This window comes from Lagopus leucura, unplaced genomic scaffold (assembly GCF_019238085.1).
Source record: "Lagopus leucura isolate 7727_CA_CO unplaced genomic scaffold, USGS_WTPT01 Super-Scaffold_100157, whole genome shotgun sequence".
Taxonomy (NCBI): Eukaryota; Metazoa; Chordata; class Aves; order Galliformes; family Phasianidae; genus Lagopus; species Lagopus leucura.
Window position 1 is genome coordinate 3,698,486 of NW_024962334.1, and position 18,285 is coordinate 3,716,770.

At 41.2% G+C, this 18,285-nt stretch overlaps 1 protein-coding gene across 4 annotated transcripts in view; it reads right to left on the reverse strand.

Annotated features, from left to right (window-relative positions):
• Positions 1–18,285, reverse strand: part of PDE1C (phosphodiesterase 1C) — a 164,015-nt gene that overhangs the window by 30,818 nt on the left and 114,912 nt on the right. For all 4 annotated transcript variants that reach the window (XM_042889222.1, XM_042889223.1, XM_042889224.1 and 1 more), the window contains 5 exons: positions 16,999–17,139; positions 11,068–11,168; positions 9,238–9,366; positions 3,476–3,577; positions 2,121–2,241 (listed from right to left, as the gene is read on the reverse strand). In XM_042889222.1, the coding sequence (XP_042745156.1) occupies positions 2,121–2,241; positions 3,476–3,577; positions 9,238–9,366; positions 11,068–11,168; positions 16,999–17,139 (594 nt within the window). The remainder of the gene's footprint in view (positions 1–2,120; positions 2,242–3,475; positions 3,578–9,237; positions 9,367–11,067; positions 11,169–16,998; positions 17,140–18,285) is intronic.

The window sequence follows — 18,285 nt, forward strand, 5'->3', positions numbered from 1 at the left end:
ATATTGTTAACATTTCATGTAAGAGCTAAAGAACAAAGGTACAAACGTGCTTCCAGCCCTCAGAACTGTCATTCCTTTCTTAACATCACAAGACAGTGTGGAAGATCAAGTGTTACAAACCCATTTCTTCCAGTCATTTAAGCTGCATATTCACACCAAGCTTGCTTCAGTCACACTATTACAAATTGCTTGAGGCTGATAGGATACATAGGATGACAGCTGCAGTAATCCCCAGTGAGCATTCAAACTTAAACAGCCTATTAAATGTACCAGAGAACCAATTCCTTAAATCAGCAACTCACTTTAACTGTGCTGAACTTCATGCCATTATTCTGACTAATGTCAAATGGAAGTCAAAATAGCCAGCAAACAAATTAGGGAAAAACTGTAGGCATAAAAAGCACTGAATAGGTTTTTTCTTTGTTATTATTATAACGTACATAAACAGAAGGAATAAATTCTGCCAGAGGTTAGAGCTTGGGGTGAAACAACAATTTTCTCCTGCTTTATGTTAGGAGTCTGATGTACAAATTTCAGGGTAAGCCAGGAACCAAACACAGAAATATTTTGAAGTAACCTGTTATCATGTCTGCCACACCTCTCAGGAAAAGCATTTTTCAGTACCAGCTCTTATCTAATCATCACTTTTCTCTTACTCCTCGTGCCTCTTACAAACCCCAGAGCCCCTAACAGCCTTCCTGACTGCTCAAAGACATACATGATTTTGAAGCTGTTCAGGCAGATCCTTCATGGATGGCTAAATTGCTAGGTAAAACATGCAAGATATTTCCTTTATGAGATCTTTATTCCAGCTGCTGAATATCAGTCAATAAAATTGTATTCAAAAGCAGCATTAACATCTACAAACACGCATAGTTCATGCAGGAAGACCTGGGTCACATGACTGGAGAACTGGAAACCAAGAGCTTTAGAAACCCATACTGATTCAGGTTAAATGCCTCAGAACACACAACAAAAAATGTGGAAGAGAATCTGCACTTGAAGAGCATAAAGAAATAAATACCTAAACTGAAACCAGCCTACTTTCTTAGTTCCCTCTGGCTAGTGGCACTTTTCAGCTCAAACACAGAGAAGAGTGCATGTTGCTCTTCTGCTACCATGTAGGGATGTATGTATTTACCCATCTACTAACTTGAATGAAAGTTGAATGAAAAAAGGGAGTTAATACTTCATCGTAATTTAGAACTAGAATACAAGTTTTATGCAATGCTTTATCTAGACATGGAGGCATTTGTCATTCAGAATTGAAGCATGATTTGTTGTTCAGCTGTCCTTGTGAAAACGTAAAATGATTTTGCCTCATTGCACATGTAAAGCAGATCCAAACCTGGCCTTTTTGTGTTCTTACAGCCAGCTAATCTTAACTCCCTCATCAATCTTTTAGGGTACTCAGCAATGGTATATTTTATCAGATCTAGTATCTTTTTGAGCTATAAGAGAATACACATGCCCAGTGACAGAGTCTTCCCTAAAATGCATGTGAAAATCACCCTCCTTACATGAGCCTTCTGTGTGGTAACACAGAGATGGATGCAGGCACGATTTTCCTGCTTCCACTCAGTAAACCCATTCTTGCTTTGAAAAACAAACTTAAGGATTCATTTCAAAGCAAATTTTTGCAAGGTCCTTATTAAGAAGGGATTCCCATAATGCCTTTAAGGCAGATGTCCTTCAAAAACTGGTTAAAAATTGGTAAGGATAATGGACTTCTTTATGTCTACTCCAAAAATATAAATACAGCTTTATAACATGTAACTACCTAAATGCGTTTTCTATGGTTTATTAGCTAAGCAGAACATCATATGTTCTATCTTTTTCAAGTTAGAAAGAAATACTGATTCCATAAAAGTAGTTAGCCTGGCTTAGCAAGCCACATTAGAACTTCTCCTATGCAGGTAATATTTCTATCTATAGGCAGTGTAGCAGACACTGCCTTTCCAAGAGACTTGATAGGCAGTGCTACTGTACCAGACAAAACAGCTTCCTATCATTTAGGCTGTTCTTGAGAAAATCATAGAAGAAAGAAAATACACGTTCACACTTTCTTACTTGCCCGATCCTCTGTGCTGCCAAAACACAGAGCAATTCTCCATCTTTACCTGTCTGAAGAACTCCTCTAGCAGAGACATGGTCCAGCGGTGGTGGAGGTCCCAGGCCTTGGCTGGATGACTGATATCTGCTGTATGCAACAACAGTGATAAGGCTTTCGGCTTGTCAATTCTGAAAATCCAAAGGATCAAACAAGTTAATTGCCTGCACTTGCAGTGGAGAACAACAAAAATTTCAATTAAAAAGGGAAATAAGGCCATCAGAGTCTTTGGTCAGGATATTAATGGAGTATTTCCACGTTCATAAAACCTGACAACCATGAAAGGTTGACTAATTTCTCCAACATACACCACTCCTATTGTAACAAAGACATTAAGAAGTATAAAGAGAAACTCTGCTCAGCTTTGTTGAGCTCCTTTCCAGGCTCACTTCTTTGCACAATCAGACTGAAGAGCCACTATGCTCCCTATTTCATCTGTGCTGCATTTTATGCAGGTCAGAAAAGAGTTCATCTTACTGCAGTAAACAGGATCTGCTCTCAGGGACAGTGACGACTTTGCACAGTAAGTATGCTTCACTGTTAGGAAACTGGAGCGAAGCTGGCAATTTCTTAAGACTATAACCTGAAAGCCTAGCCCAATAACTCAGTAAATAATGTTTGCTTGGGATGAGTAATTTCAGTTTTTAATTGCAGCTTTTGACTGCCCAAAATAGTTGGAAGAGCTGTAGCTTCAGAGAGGACCAAGTGGTGAGCCACGCTCTGATCTGATACAGATATAATTCTAGAGGGTGCTGGACAGATCTGTGTCTGGAGTGAAAAAAAGAGAGGACCATCACTAAGAATAGCATAACAAGAACTTTATGGAGAAGGCTGTGGACAAAATACTACAACTCCTACTGGTATACTGTGAAAAAAAAGGCCTTCCCCATAATGCTCCATCTGTTCTTTTCCAGTCTTTCCTTTGATGCACCTCAGATTGTTTTCGTCTTTCCCCTTGTTATGGAGCAGGCCCCTTGCTATGGTGGCTGCTGGTACCATCTGCAGAAAGACAACGCACTGATTGTGTTTTGTAGATCCCAGAGTCCTACTCAGTTGGTAGAGTTTGTTCATTGGATCATGTCCTTGATGTTACCCTCATATACAAAGGAAAATGACTAGGGAAGCTTACCCCAACACAGTGACCTTTGCAAGCTTTGGTCCACCAACACAGAACAGAGATTTGTGTGTAGGTAGTGCTTGTCCACTCCTAAGTGAATTCATTCAAAATTCAACAGCAGAAGCAGAAGTGAGGTGCACATCAAGTAGAGTGAGGGCCTCTGGAGAGGTGCTTTTGAAGTTAAACATAATGGCAAAGCACAAGCTGAAATGAAGCCCCTCAGTGCACAGTGCTGTGAAGTGACTCACCCTTCTGGCTGCTGCAAAGCATTCTTCATGGCTTTGATTTGCTGGAAGTGACAGGACATATCGGTGGCTAACACCATCTCAATCACCAGAGCCCTGAACTCCCTTTTGAATGGCATCATGATGAGAGAAGCAAGGAAAAAGAAACACAAAAACCAGCTTCAGACACACTCCACCTTCTGTTGTTATCTGCAAATTCACTAACAGCATTCCTGATTTCTTATGTCACTCTTTCAGGTTGAGGGAGAAAGATGAATGATTTTCTACAAACACAACAGTGGCAGGGCTGCAAATGAAGTTTCATTTGTGAAAAGTATCAGTATCAGTACACTTCCTTTCTCACTTAAGAATAAATCTTTTGAATTTATTTCTTTATAAAGCATTCTTGGAATAAAGCAAACAGACTGTTTAAAGATACTGCATGAATCAGGTGAATTTTTGAACTTGTATTTCTATCCAGTTAACTAAAACTGGTCAAAACCTTTACTGAAAGCTTAGCTCTATTATTAAAAGAAAAAATAACATGTTGAAAAACAGCATGTTAAAAAGCATCTCCTAGTAAATATTTCATATATATATATACATTCAAGAGTTCTGAGAACCTGCACTACTTCCCTGACACTGCTCATTCAAACTATTCCTGCACAAATTTTTGTTAAACAAACTTTTCAGGATCTTAGGAATTCCTTTGAAGATAGTGTGGATGTCCTAGAAATTTTAAAATATCAGAACTCTCTGATCTAGCATACAATATAGAATTTTTTTTCTTTCTTCAATTCTGCTGCTCGTGGCTTAATAGAATTGCCCAAGGTTAGCTTACCAGCTACGGATTTGGGATATTCAGAAATGGATCCGTTTTCATTTAAAAATAAAAGTTACCATTCTTTTCATGTATCCTTCATGAAGGAGACAGTCTATTTTGGGTACGTCTCTCCTGCCTCTAGTGGCTGTACTCAAGTTCTAGCCCCAGGCCACCCACTGCTTAGAGACCCAAGACCTTGGTGCCTACTCAGTCCCATGGGTGTCACATAACATGCCCCCTCAAGAGTTCTGCACACACATTAAAACTGAATCAGTTGTCCTCACTCTCCACAAGCAAACCTACCTTCCTCTCCTCACCCTCAAGTGCAAGCACTTGCAACAGCATTCAAAGAAATTATAGGGTGGTTGGAAACAAGCTTAGTCCTGGTCAGTTCCCTCGTCTGATACATTCCCAGCAACAAAAACCTCTCTGTTAATACAAAGGAGAGGAGAAACTGCTTCTTTTAGCAACAGTGCTGGCAAATGGCAGCTTAAAACATTTGTGGAACAAGGACTGGAATCCCAAGAACTGGAGAGCAAGTCGATGTACTCCAAGCCAGAGACAGAGCAAAAGCCGGTGTGGATGACAGAAAAAGTGGGCTGAAATGCAAGTTTAACATAATGCAGCCAAGAGTACAACAACAAAGTAATAATTTAATGGGAAAACCAACAGATGCCTGATGAACACACACATCTATTAAGTCTGTACTTTTCCACAACGTTGTTAGAAACTTCTGTGCTCCAGAGAAATTTGAAAATATTTTGAATGGTGCTTTTGCAAGCAGCCCGATGGATCAGTGCAATATGCAATAAAATCAAGTGGTCTAAACGGTTAATCTTGATACAAGGCTCAAAAGCTTGCGGTAACAAAACTACAACCATGTGAAAGTGGTCACTATTAGAATATTAAGGACCTGGGAATGCGTTTTCTTGCCTATCCCCTCAACTGAAGATCCCTTGTGGACACAAAGTCTGTTTTACAGATCTGGCTGTGCTGCTTGTCTGACTAATTGGGGATTTTAATAGTCCTCATTACATTTTCAGATGCTTTATCTCATGGCAGATATACGTTTCCCCAAGGCCAGAAGCCAGGAGCCATGGAGACACAATATTCTCACATCTATAACCTAACCCTAAGAAAAAAGTACAAAGTTATCACATTTGATGATAAATTCTAAGATAACTTTTCCATGTCTTTTACCAGCCCCTGCAGAATTAGGGAAAGCTACAATTAGGTGGAGAGAGTGGTACCAGGAAAAGCAATTTGGAGAAGAGGAAAACCTGGGGTGAATTTCGTATTTCATTACTGCTACACAAATGTCCTGCAGGTGATGCCCATGAAAACATGGTGTCTGGCACAGTTCTGTCATCAAGCACAGTTGCATAGTCTCTGTACTAACGACTGCTGAGCTAGGCAAGACTTTGGATGACTTTACACCTAAGTACTTCCAAGTCTTGCACTGATCTCCATTTGGCAAACATCCGTATTTGCTCTTAAGAATAACTATTGCATGCCTTTACCTTTTTTTGCTCAGAGAACATGATGTCATTTTATTGGACATTTTGCTGGATGCTTCTTTGCTCCATATTAGTGTTCACCTCAGAGCCACATTCTAGCAAAAGGCTCCCATCTCCATACATACGAGGGAAAAGGACAGGAAAATGACTGCTTTACATCACCTAATCCCTATGCTAAGAAATAGGTGAGATATCCTGTAGTGAGATATTTCACCCAGTTTACATAGTACAAGCCTTCACTCCTGTGAAAATTAATAGAAGAAGGAAAAATGCTACCTTCAAGGAAGCATTTTCAATGGCTGACACACACTAAAGGTGTAACATTCAGAATAAGCATGCATCCATCCTGGATACAGAGGAAAAAAATTTTACAAGAAAAGTTTGTGATTATGCAGCCATGTATCTGCTGTTACATACAAAAGAAGACTGACTAAAGTTGTCTTCATTTAGAACCATTCCAGGTTTCTCACTGCTCTAAAGACTCTACAGACTCTGAAGGAATAACACTGATTGACAAAGAGGACTCAAAATTATCTGAGGAACAAAAGCCCAAGCAGCTTTACTGACACAATCAGTTTTGCATGAAAGGTCACTTCCTGAAGCTGCACTCTGATTCAGTTTCAGAGTTAAACATTTTCCAGATGCATTTTTAATCCGGTACTTGACAGTAAAGGGCTTGCACTAAGTATACTCTACTTCAATAAACAACATGGAAATTATTAGCAAAGAACTACAGAGCCAGAAAATACGTCTTTAGTCATATCTTGGAAAGCATCTGTTCACTTCGCAGTTTGCTTTCTTAAATCATTGTGATCTGTTTTTCATACAGTTTCTTCATTTACTTGCTAATGACTTGCACAAATGGGATTCATCAAACGGGGCAACTCACTTTCAAATATTTAACAAGGAGAGCAAAACACTGTTTAAGTCCTAGTAAGCATTCATCTTTCTTCTTGACTATAGCCAAAAAAAATCTCTTTCAGTCTCATCAGCTTCTCCTAAAAAACCTATACCCATTTCTGTTGTAGCTGTGACTGCTAGCTCTAATCTCCTGCATTTCTTTCCAGTGAATACAGTCCTGAACTAGATGACCAAATAACACAAAACTGATGAAATCCACATATATATCACAGAATCATAGAATGGCCTGGGTTGCAAAGGACCACAATGCTCACCCAGTTCCAACCCCCTGCTGTGTGCAGGTCACCAACCAGCAGCCCAGGCTGCCCAGAGCCACATCCAGCCTGGCCTTGAATGCCTCCAGGGATGGGGCATCCACAGCCTCCTTGGGCAACCTGTGCCAGTGCCTCACCGCCCTCTGGGTGAAAAACTTCCTCCTCATATCCAACCTAAACCTCCCTTGTCTCAGTTTACAACCATTCCCCTTGTCCCATCACCACCCACCCTCACAAACAGCCGTTCCCCCTCCTGTTTATCTGCTCCCTTCAAGCACTGGAAGGCCACAAGGAGGTCTCCTCAGAGCCTTCTCTTCTCCAAGCTGAACAAGCCCAGTTCCCTCAACCTTCTCCATACATGTAGGATTGTGTGATGAACTGATCATCAGGTCTTCTCTTATTAATAATGTCAAAATTAAATGAGAGCTCAGGTCAAAACTGCACTTAAGAATTTGATTTCCAGGAGCTAGCATTTGGACTTTTTGCTGAAAGAGATTAGTGAAGTACGACTACGAAAATAATATTAGATCTGGACATGTTTTAACAGTTCTCCAAAGCGTACTTTCAATGCTTTCAGTCCTACTGATACTGAAAGTCCTATTTCTGAGTACCAGTCTGAGAAACTGTGTGTTTGTTTTTTTTCTCAGCATCTGAGATCCTTATGAAGTTAGCTGATGCTTCCAGTGCCTTCCAAATGTTTGCCTATGGGATTTCAAGCCAGTAGTCAAAAGCAAAGACACATGAGAATCGCATTTTGGCATTACAGCACATTAAAATAATGATTTTTATCCTGCAGCTGCTGCTGGATCAGCAGTTACAAAATAATACAGCCCTACTTAGACAGGAAAACTAAGCAATCTAAACAGCTCAGTATTTTTATTCAGGCAGATACAATAATTCATAAAAAGGAGAAGTGATAATCTTTGAAACCTTCAGTCTAAACATATACCTCAACAGAACACACATTTTGACACAAGGGAATTAACAAGAAACATCTGAACTTAGTTTTCATCCAACCACAAACAGCTTAAAGCCTCAAAGCAGACTGCTTTCCTGAAGACAGCATTCCTGCAGTGAAGCATTCTCAAGCAGCTGCTCCACTGATCCTTATGAACAGTGGCTCTAGGGCTGCCCCTTCTAATCAGATAGTTTGTGTTTCCCCTGCCAACACAAAGGCAAGCAGCAATTTGCTGCCAATACTGTACAAGGCATTACCAATCGTAGCTAAAATAAATAAACAAATAGATAAATAGATTTTTAACATCTCAATGCAGTTCATATTTCTTGTCCATGCTAAGACTATATGGGCAGGCAGGATTTCTCAAGCTGCTGCTCCACAACACTCACACTGATTGAAACCAGCTGTTTAAGTTCCTAAATTGTACTTCCACTGTTCAGCTACAGGATTACATCACTGTCCACAAGTCAAACAAACAGGAAATGCAGGTGAAAGACATTACGAAGCATAGTCATTGGCCAGCATACTAGAAGCCAATCCTCAGAGCAAAGCTAATTTCCTGTAAGATCAACTGACAGCTCATTACTGTAGCAAATTTAGGTGCATGGGGGAAGCACTGTGCTGCATATACGATCCTACAAGTCCTATGAGAAAGACTGTGGACCAGGGTTTCTTTCTGTCTGGCAGACAGGGCTACGTTTAAGGTACTACTTCTTGGAGTTCAAAATCCACTACAGAAAAAAAAAAGCCCTCATTAGTTTGAATTGTCTGCTATTAGAAAACAAGTTGCGGACTGATTTTGGCACATAAATCCTATGTTGCAGAGCTTAATTTAAATTATAGCTTCTTATATCACTTTGGCTTATATGGTACACTGATTTACGGTCCTTGGACTTGATTCTTATTTGCATTCCATCCCATATGTAATTTCCAGGCAAGGAGCATCAAAACAGATGAAGGATATCTTGATGATTTTGCATGAACAAACAGCAACAGCAACCTACCTCTTCACTCATTTACAAACAGATGTCTACAAAAGGTGTTTCCGTGAGATGCTGAAATTACATGGGAGTCAAACTGTATATTATTATCCATTGCAACAAATTCCTAGTCTGACTACTATCTGAGGTGAGAACCAAATACAGAAATATGCAAGTCAACACTTTATAGAGCTTTTTTTTCTTTTGTTTCTCTCTTAGCAGCAGAAATGCTAATGCACAATACACACTGATGCATACTGCTATTCAAACAAAGCAGTAACAGTCTGCGGTGGCAGTGCAATATTCTGAAGCAGCTACCATGTTCATGCTTACCTCCAGTCATCTTTTGAGAGATTAGATAAAATATTCATCTCTTCATCATCTTGTAAAAGACGATATGCTGCACTAACATGGTGATTTTCAAGCACAGATCGGTCATTATACAGAATGGCTGAGTCTGACCTAGGATTAGAAAGGAAACAAAGGAAGGTTATGTTTCTTCCTTATCTCAAGTGTCTCATATTCAAAAGCTTTTCTTTGCTCAGCTACAGAGGTTAGTTCCTATAGCACGGATATAAGTGTTTTGGGAGTGCTTGTGATACTTTATTCATTGCTGTTACTCATTAAAAGAAAACTAAAGATGAAAATTCACCACAAAATCTATTTCATCTGCTCAGACTCACCTAGTCTTATGTTACATCAGAAAAGGATACTAAGAGCTTTCTAACTGAGAGATATAATGTAAATTTAGGGCTGAATCACAAGGCTCCTTTCCAGTTCTTGTGTATATTGCTCTGAAATTGAAGCCTGAGTGTAGCCAAATATGAAATTATGAGATGTGTTCTCATACTGTTCCCAGAATAGTAAATAGGCCATAAGCAAGACATAACTGAGCTGCTTTCAGTTATCTGTGCACCTAGCTATGCTGTACAGAAGGGCAAATCCCAGTGGGATAGTATAAGACCAAAGGTACTTCACATCTTATTTTAGGCTCCATGTTAAAGATCTAAAATTGCTGGATAGCTTAGCTGTTCTGAAGACTCGAAGTTTATGGCAAGAGAGATTGAGTACGATTCATTGTAGTCCTCTCTCAGTCCTGCTTCCCAGTGAGCAGTGTAAATTTTTCTCCCTCAGCATTTTAGATCCTCTGTTGTTCAGTGTCACAAACCATGCATTACAACTGAACTTTTCTATTGCTATTTTCTACTTTGGAAATATAGCAGATCCCTAATTCTTGCATATAAGAAGCTGTGAGAAGGGGAGTCTGCCTTATCCTAGAACACAGACAGAAATTTCCTCCAGTGCTCCAAAACCTTCTTGAGCATATGTGTGATCTATCCTAGCATCCTTGATATATCTGCAACACATAGCATGATTCAGCTGCCACAATCCAGATGCCCAATTTAGGGTAAGTTGCAGCGCATCTTAGAAATGTCCAAGTATGCTATGTCAGTCAAAGACACTTAGTTTGTCAGTGCTACCAGTAGACTTACACTGTCAAAATAACACACAGATTAGATGCCTAATTATCACTGCAGCTAGACATTTCACAATATTGGCAGGCTTTCAAATTTTGCCATCTTCTTTGTACCTCTCTTCCATCAATCTCAAAAGCCCTACAGAAGACTCTGAGATCAACAATAATGCCAGTCCAGTATAGTCTGTGATCAGCTGATTGTAAATTCTCCAGGAATTTACAAAGATTTAAGATGTGAGTGCAAGGACTTACTTCCAAACAGGCAGTGCAAACATATCCCCACCTTTCAGCAGTATGTTTTTCCAGCAAGAACACTATATGTCGTGCTGGCGTGTACTGACAAATGCAGATACTGGTGAGCTTTTGAATTATAACACCTCCTTCAAAACTATGTCTTTGACCAAATACATCAAGCTGCATAACAATTAGTCTTCAGCAATTTCACACAGAGATATTTTGGGACCTCCCCTTTTTCCTGATTATTAATATGACACAGTGGTCAGGAATCTATAATACAGGCATACAGTTAAAAATGGTTGAGTAAGAGAAAATTAAATGCAGTGAAGGGAAGTGAACTTTCCTCCTGCATCACTCGAGGGCAAAAGCTTCTACGCTTTTCTATGTGGCTGTGCTGTTATTTTCTAAAAGCTTCCCCAACCACGCATCATGATTTATGATGGCCTCACCGTGTTTGGATGTGAAAATTGTTGGTGGTTCCTGTGTGTTCATAATCATGGATAGCAGCTGCAAAGATCATGGCGAAGATCTCCAGCTCTGTCAGCCAGTGCTGAAAAGAAATTACAGAGCAATCAGATCATTTTTCCATGCATTCAGGCTCTTGTCTTTTAAGGCAAGTTATCCCCCACTTACAGTCAGTGCTGCACATCCTTGCCTTTCCCCCTCAGCCCGCCAGCTGTTTTAAAGCAAATTTATCTGGCTGATACACCTAAGCTGAATCGGTGTTTTTCCTGACATTTCATCTAAATAAACTGAACTTCAGCAAAACAGCTTCAAGAACAAAAAAAAAACACTTAAATCACAGTGAGGGGAAACAGTTGCCCTTCTTAAAGAACAATGTGTGAGGAAGAAAGAGAGGAAAATCTCAGGAAGAAAGAAGGAAAATCTCAAGAATATCCTTTTTTTTTTTTTTTTTCCCCAATAAGAACTTACTAATACACGCACATTTGTGCACATACCACCAAGGTATGTATTTTCAGCTTGCTTCAACTTTGCAACAGAGCCTCAAATACAGAAAAATATCACTAATTTCCACTAATCAGAGGAGTTTCTGTCAATCCCTGAACTATAAGGAGCACAGGAAACATAGTCTCACAAGATGTATATCTTGTTATTCATCATTGATAGAAATAGCTGATAAAGTCCTGAGATTGTTTCCTTTTTTTTTTTTTTTTGTCCCTAATTGCCTGGTCAAAGTTATATTTTCAACATTGTTACTTTTGATTTCTAAATTAATCAGGTTCTTTTAATAATGCCCCTCTGTATCAACCAATGATTTCATGCCTTTTTTTCCCACAGGTAGCAAGGTAAGGGGTGCTGTTGGGATCAAGCACATCAGAGACGAAGCCTCTTGATACTGTAGATGCTGTAAATATTTGTACAAAATGCTCCAATAATTTGAATACAGCCTTTACCATAGTGGTTGCTAAATGTTTTTGTAACAGCACACTGTAAGCCTGTAAACATGTAAGAACTACCTTTCAACTCAAACCCCATTAAAGGTAGTATGGTTTTGTAAATTTCTTCTAGATGTGTGCTGTAGCTCACAGGTTACCCCTGGTCTGCTAAATACAAGCAGGAGAAGAACTGAGAACTGTAGGACTCTGCACACAGCTACCTGTCCAGCTCTTCTCCTGAATTTCACAGTCATCGATGCACAGTCACAGCACCCACAAAGCATTTTTGTGGCATTTGTTGTCATAATCCCTGGAACAGTCAGTTTGCTGGAGACAGTCCCAAACATTTGTGTCTGTGCAGATGGAGAATGAAGCTAGACTCAACATTAAACATACAGCTCAAAGGTATTTATATATATTTTATTTTATTTTTTAAGTGGGAGGGTGAAGAGCTCAAGACACAAGCAGACACAGCAATTAAATGGCTTTCTGCTTACTACACAATTGGTTGAGGACAGGAACAAAGAGCACTGATGCTGAGACATATTCATGATGCTTTATGTTCAGGAGTGACTTTTGATTAAGGAATGCTACACAGCTGACAAAACATGATTTTGGCTTTCAAGCAACAATCTTTTGATAATAACAGTGGGGAAAAAAGAACTAGTAGAGCAAATTCACTGTGTCTCACGTGGAAGTGTGCGTGAAGAAAAGGAAAAGGCCAGTCACTGAACTCCCTCACAAAGAAAAAATGGCACCCATTGACACTCATCAGCACTTCCTGAACATTTACAGGGATGGAACAGGGGATGTGAACACAGTGAGGCAATGGGTGGTACGCATTTCAGCAGTGGCAACAGTGGGTCACCTCTGCTGGAGCACATTTTGCTGAGTGAAGCATGCAGGCTCTTCTTCTCTGCTGGTAAAAATTCTTAGTTAATAATGGTGGGGACTGTTTTGAAAAACAGTGCTTTGTAGCTGAGAATTTGCTCAACTAAACGGTGTTACTGTGCTCTTTGTAGCTGTTACAATTTCCATTAAAATAAGTAGGAGGCATTACTTTTGGATGGACCTACATAATACTAAAGATGTGTATGACCTCTGATAGAGGTCCCTGCACCTCCCAGACACTTCTAAACAAGCATCACAGCTTGTTGACTTTGAAAAGTGGGTGGGCATAGGTAATTTACTAGACATTGGCAAGCATGTGAGAGAAGATCTTAAAATAACTGAAGACAGGTATTCAGTGTTTTTTTTTGCTTCTGCTTCTCTGTCAGACTGGAGACTGGGATACACAAGGCTGTTAATTTTGCTCTGACCCAACTCAGCACTCAAAAATTTGAGAAGTTGTTTCTCCCTTAAGTTGACAGAATCATAGAATGGCTTGAGTTGGAAGGGACCTCAAGGATCATCAAGCTCCAACGCCCCTGTCACAGGCAGAGCAGCCAACCTCCATATCTAATACTAGACCAGGCTGCCCAGGGCCGTACCCAACATGGCCTTGATCACCTCCAGGGAGAGTTCATCCACTAGTTCTCTGGGCAGCCTGTTCCAGCACCTCACCACACTCTTGGTAAAGGACTTCCCCCTGCCATTCAACCTAAATCTTCCCTCCTTCAATTTAAAACCATTTCCCCATGTCCTGCCATTATCTACCCTTGTAAAAAGTTTACTTTCCTCCTGTTTGTAGGCTCCCTTTAGGTACTGGAAGGCTGCAATGAGATCACACTGCAGCCTTCTCTTCTCCAGGCTGAACTAGCCCAATGCCTACATTATGGTGGATTGCATATAGCAGCCTTGGCTAATTAGAACCCAGAAACTGTCTGCAAGATGTGTTTCCACTGAGATGTTACTGGACTTTATTTAATGACATTAATAATGCGCAAGAACCACTTAATGCTTGACATGAAACACCTTCAGAATGACCTGTATTTTATCTGGGCTGACCCCTTTATTTCAGAGAAGTGTTGTCCATACAGCAGAGGAAAAGCTAATCAAGTGAAAGAGTTTACCTTCTTTAACTTCAATATATATATTCTCTAGTCTCCAAACAGAAATAAGTTAAGAGGCTATGCCTTTTTCAAAAGTCTTCCCACTGCTGTGAAATCACACAGGCACAGCACAGGATGCACAGGCTTTATGAATATTATTACTGATGTATTGGGAAGACACAATTCTCACTAGCGGTGTTCTTGGTGGGATTATAAAGTCAGAGATCTCCCTGCTATTTCCGATTCATCTTCTTGTCCTTTATACTCTAGTTGACAAGCTCAGTCTTATATTCAGGAAGGAGTTCCATGGAGAATCAAAGTTCTTTCACTTGAATAGTAATTCGAATACAAAAGTGCCTGTGTGTTTCTTGAAGAATTAATTGGAAGAAAAATAACATAACATAAGCCATTTTTTAAAATGTAGCATAAGTCTGCTTAAAAGAAAAGAAGAAACAGTGCAAAATAGTGAAAAGGAAAAGAAGATTAAACTTCAATCATCGATCAGGAACACCAAGCTGATACAGAAGACACACCCTTGAGTTCGTTACCTCCAGAGACTCAAACTTGCAACAGGGCAAGTATTCAGAGGTGTGACTGCAGCAGAACATTGTCCAGCAAAGCAATGCCTAGCAAAATAGGCCAAGGAAATGCCCAATAGAAAATTCAATTACTGACTACTACAAGACAAACCTATCCCATATTTTGGATCTGGTCACGTGACATTTAAAAAAAACAAAAAAAAACACAAAAAACTACTGATGAAATGAATAAGAAAAAAGAGTGCTGAGATCTGCCTCAGCCATACTGGTTATTATGACATGAAAATTATAGCAGTCATCAGCACCTTCACCACATCTGAACCATCTCTGCCACTTAAAAGCTAGTAAGAATATGCCACAAAGAACTGAAAACTAATCCTCTAAAGATAAGGTGTGCGCAGTGGCATTAAAAAAAAAAAAAAGGAGAGAGAAAAATAACTGAGAGTTGACAGCTTCCTTAGGCAAGCCCAGGAAGGGTATGAACAAGGAGCTGGAACCCTAAGAACACCAGATGAAATGAAGGGCAGTCCCAGAGCCCAGGAAGTATCTATTGTCACTGGCAAGTGGAAAAACAGGCAGTGGGAAGCCAGCCCCAGGACGGGTGCCCTTAGAACCTGCATTCCTCCTCCTTCCTCAAAATTACTGGGAGTGTGTAACAAGGCAAAGCCTGACTTTTCTAACAGGGCAACAGCGGTGGAAAGACAAGACGACACCGTTGTCAGAAACACCAACAAAAACAGCTTAATTTTCCTTAGTTCAACAAGAAGCTGCACAGTTTCTTGGCATGCCAGCTGTAATTTAGTCACCGCACCTGACAAAAACACCTCCCTTTCCTCTTCACACGATGTTGGCCTGTGAACACTTTCATGCTGCTTGAGGTACAGTAAGGGTCACCTGATGGGGATAAGCATCTATGGAACTGGGCCTCTGCCCCTCAGCCCCCCTCTCAAGATCACTACTCCAGAGAAGCAGAGATCCAGAGATGAAATCTGTCCTAATTTCTTATCTGGAGGCTCAACAGATCTCCAGCTACTCTTCATGACTGCCATGTGTGGCCTGCTTCCACTCTCAGCCGCACATTCAGTAGCTGGAGGGAGAAAACACTTAGGATAGCAATCCCAAATCAGCCCTCTCATCCTCAGAGTGAAAAAGCCACCAGTAGGCCTCAAGGATCTCACAGACCCTCCAATGGACCCATCACTCCATTCCAGCACAGCCACTCAGAGGACACCAGGCCCTCTCCTCCCCACTGCTCTCCCTTGGGGAACAGGGCACATAAACATTACCTCCTCCATGCTGCAGGGGCAGAGGTGAAGGACAGCAAAGGAGAACTCACACCACCCTTGAAATTCAGCAGTTCTTTATTGACTGCATGTCCTTAGGCTGCCTGAGGGTTGTTAGCAACCTTTGTCTCCTCCTCGCTACGGCTGGGCAACAGGCTGCCTCCACTTGCAGGAAGCCAGCTGCTGCCAGGAAGAGGACACTCCTGGCGTAATCCTGCCACTCATCAGTACAAATGGATTGGAGGCACAGGATGAAGAAAGGGCTGGAGTCTCCACGGGGCCTCTGGTCCAAGTGCCACAAATTCTCTCTGGCAAGCACAATGCAACAGATGAGCCCTTCCCAGGACAGAGTCCTTCAGTTCTCCAGGACCTTCCTTCTCCTTCAAAATTGGGGCAACTCTCAGGCCATAGGCCCCAACTGCAAAAGCTCTCATTTTTGGGTTGCCATGGAACTCTGCTGATGTCACTGCCTCGTGTTCCGAGCCCTCCAACTGCCAAACCAACAGCAAGAGGCAGAGAAGCACCTCTGAAAAATGGATCCTCCTTCCCAAAAAAAGAGGAAACTCATGGGGAGGAGATGGAAAGTTGAGCCAATGGAGGTGGATCCACCTCTAGATGAACAGGAGCCCATGGAGGTGGATCCACCTCTAGAGGAACCGGAGCCAATGGAGGTGGATCCACCTCCAGAGGAGCAGCAGCCCATGGAGGTGGATCCACCTCCACGTGGGCTCAAGAAACAGCGCCCAAGAATGGACAGCAAGAGAAAACGGTGAGCAATACCTTGAAAAGGGGTGCCAAACTGGGTTAAGCAATACATTACTTCATTTTGTATTCTGAAGAAAGCTTAGGCAATTTGTTTCTTCACAGAAAGGGAAATGAAATCCCAACAAACTGACTTGCTAGACTCAGCCAGCAGATTGATGGCAGAGGGGAGAATTCAGCTTGCGTTTTTCACTCATCCTCTCTCCCATCAATTACAACAGTTACCCATATCCTCACCCAAATTCTTCCAAGGAATCCCCCAAATGTATACCTGCATTAGCACAGCCCCTGCAAATTACATTTTTTCTACAGCACAAATGGCTCTGCTGTGGATAATGATAATCTCCTTACCAAACAAAAACTACTGCCATTTCGTTATGTACTAAGGATGCCAACTCCTGTACGTACCACTACACCTGTCTTGAAAAGGAGGTAATGGACTGTTTGTGTCACATCGGCAGCATGCATTAGGTTGTGATAAGGATTTTTGTGTTTGCTGTATCCAACCTCCAGAGCTTCCACAAAGGACACCAGGGCAGAAATAGGGATCTAAGAAAAGAAGCACACAATTAAAAATCAAAGAATCACCTGTGATAGCTAGCATTTGGAGGAGAGGCTCCAAAGAGCAGTCTGTACTGACTGCACTTCCCAAATAAATACCATCTGTAAACACCTTCAACAAGTACTCAAGAGAGAGAGTGAATCAAGCTCACTTCCTCAAAATGGCTTTCCCACCCCTCATTACATGATGGATGAAGCACACATGCACTTAAACATACGCAAGTCAGTCCACTGTGAAACGCTGCCTGCAAAACACAAGCAGTGCCACAAGGAACAGAGCGTAGCTGGTGTGCTGTTCCTGGAGAAATATTTCTGTTCAGGACACACACGTCTGTCTCATCCTCTCACAACAATCTAGTATACATCACTACTTTACTACTTGTATTCTAGAGGTTTGTAAGGAAATGCCTCATATAGCAAGTCTGAGTTCTGGCTCCCAGAGTATAACTGTATGCACAACATAAAACCACACTTGGGGGATTTCTAGGGAGCATGCTATGTAGGTGGTGGCAGCTGTACATAGATGCAACAAGCAGCAGGGATTCTTCAGTGCTTGGCACAACCTGCTGTACCCTAAACCTCTCTAGTTCTGTCGTGAGAGTTGCACAGCTGTTTCCCTCTGGAGTGTGGGACAATGCAGTTCTAATCTGTTCTCATCTTCAACCATTTCTCAGCAGGCGTGACAAGTCCACAAAGAAGCGCAGGAGTCGAAGAAAGTAGGAGTCCTGCCACAGTAAGTGTCAGCAGAGAAAGGGAACATGGAATCTTTGGGTGGGGAGAATGGGAAACACCTCAGGGCAATGCTGCAGTGACCCAAATGTCACTCTGTTCACAGTTACAAAGGAACTGTTCAAAGTAGAAGATATGGAGCACCTTTTACTCCCCCTTAAATAGCATTTCTATTCTGAAACCTGTAGCAAACCAAGTTGTCATTTTTGGCTTGAATGCTTTAAGATTCCTAAGAATACTGGGAGAATTACAGTACCATTCCCTCTGCATGTCATGAATAAGACTGTGTGGAACTCCACCTGCTTCATGCTGTCCTACTACAATTAAATGTTCTACCTGAAGGACGTTTGGTCCTGGTTGCTGCAGAAAGATTCTCTTCCCCGTTTAGGGGGAATGACAGTGACT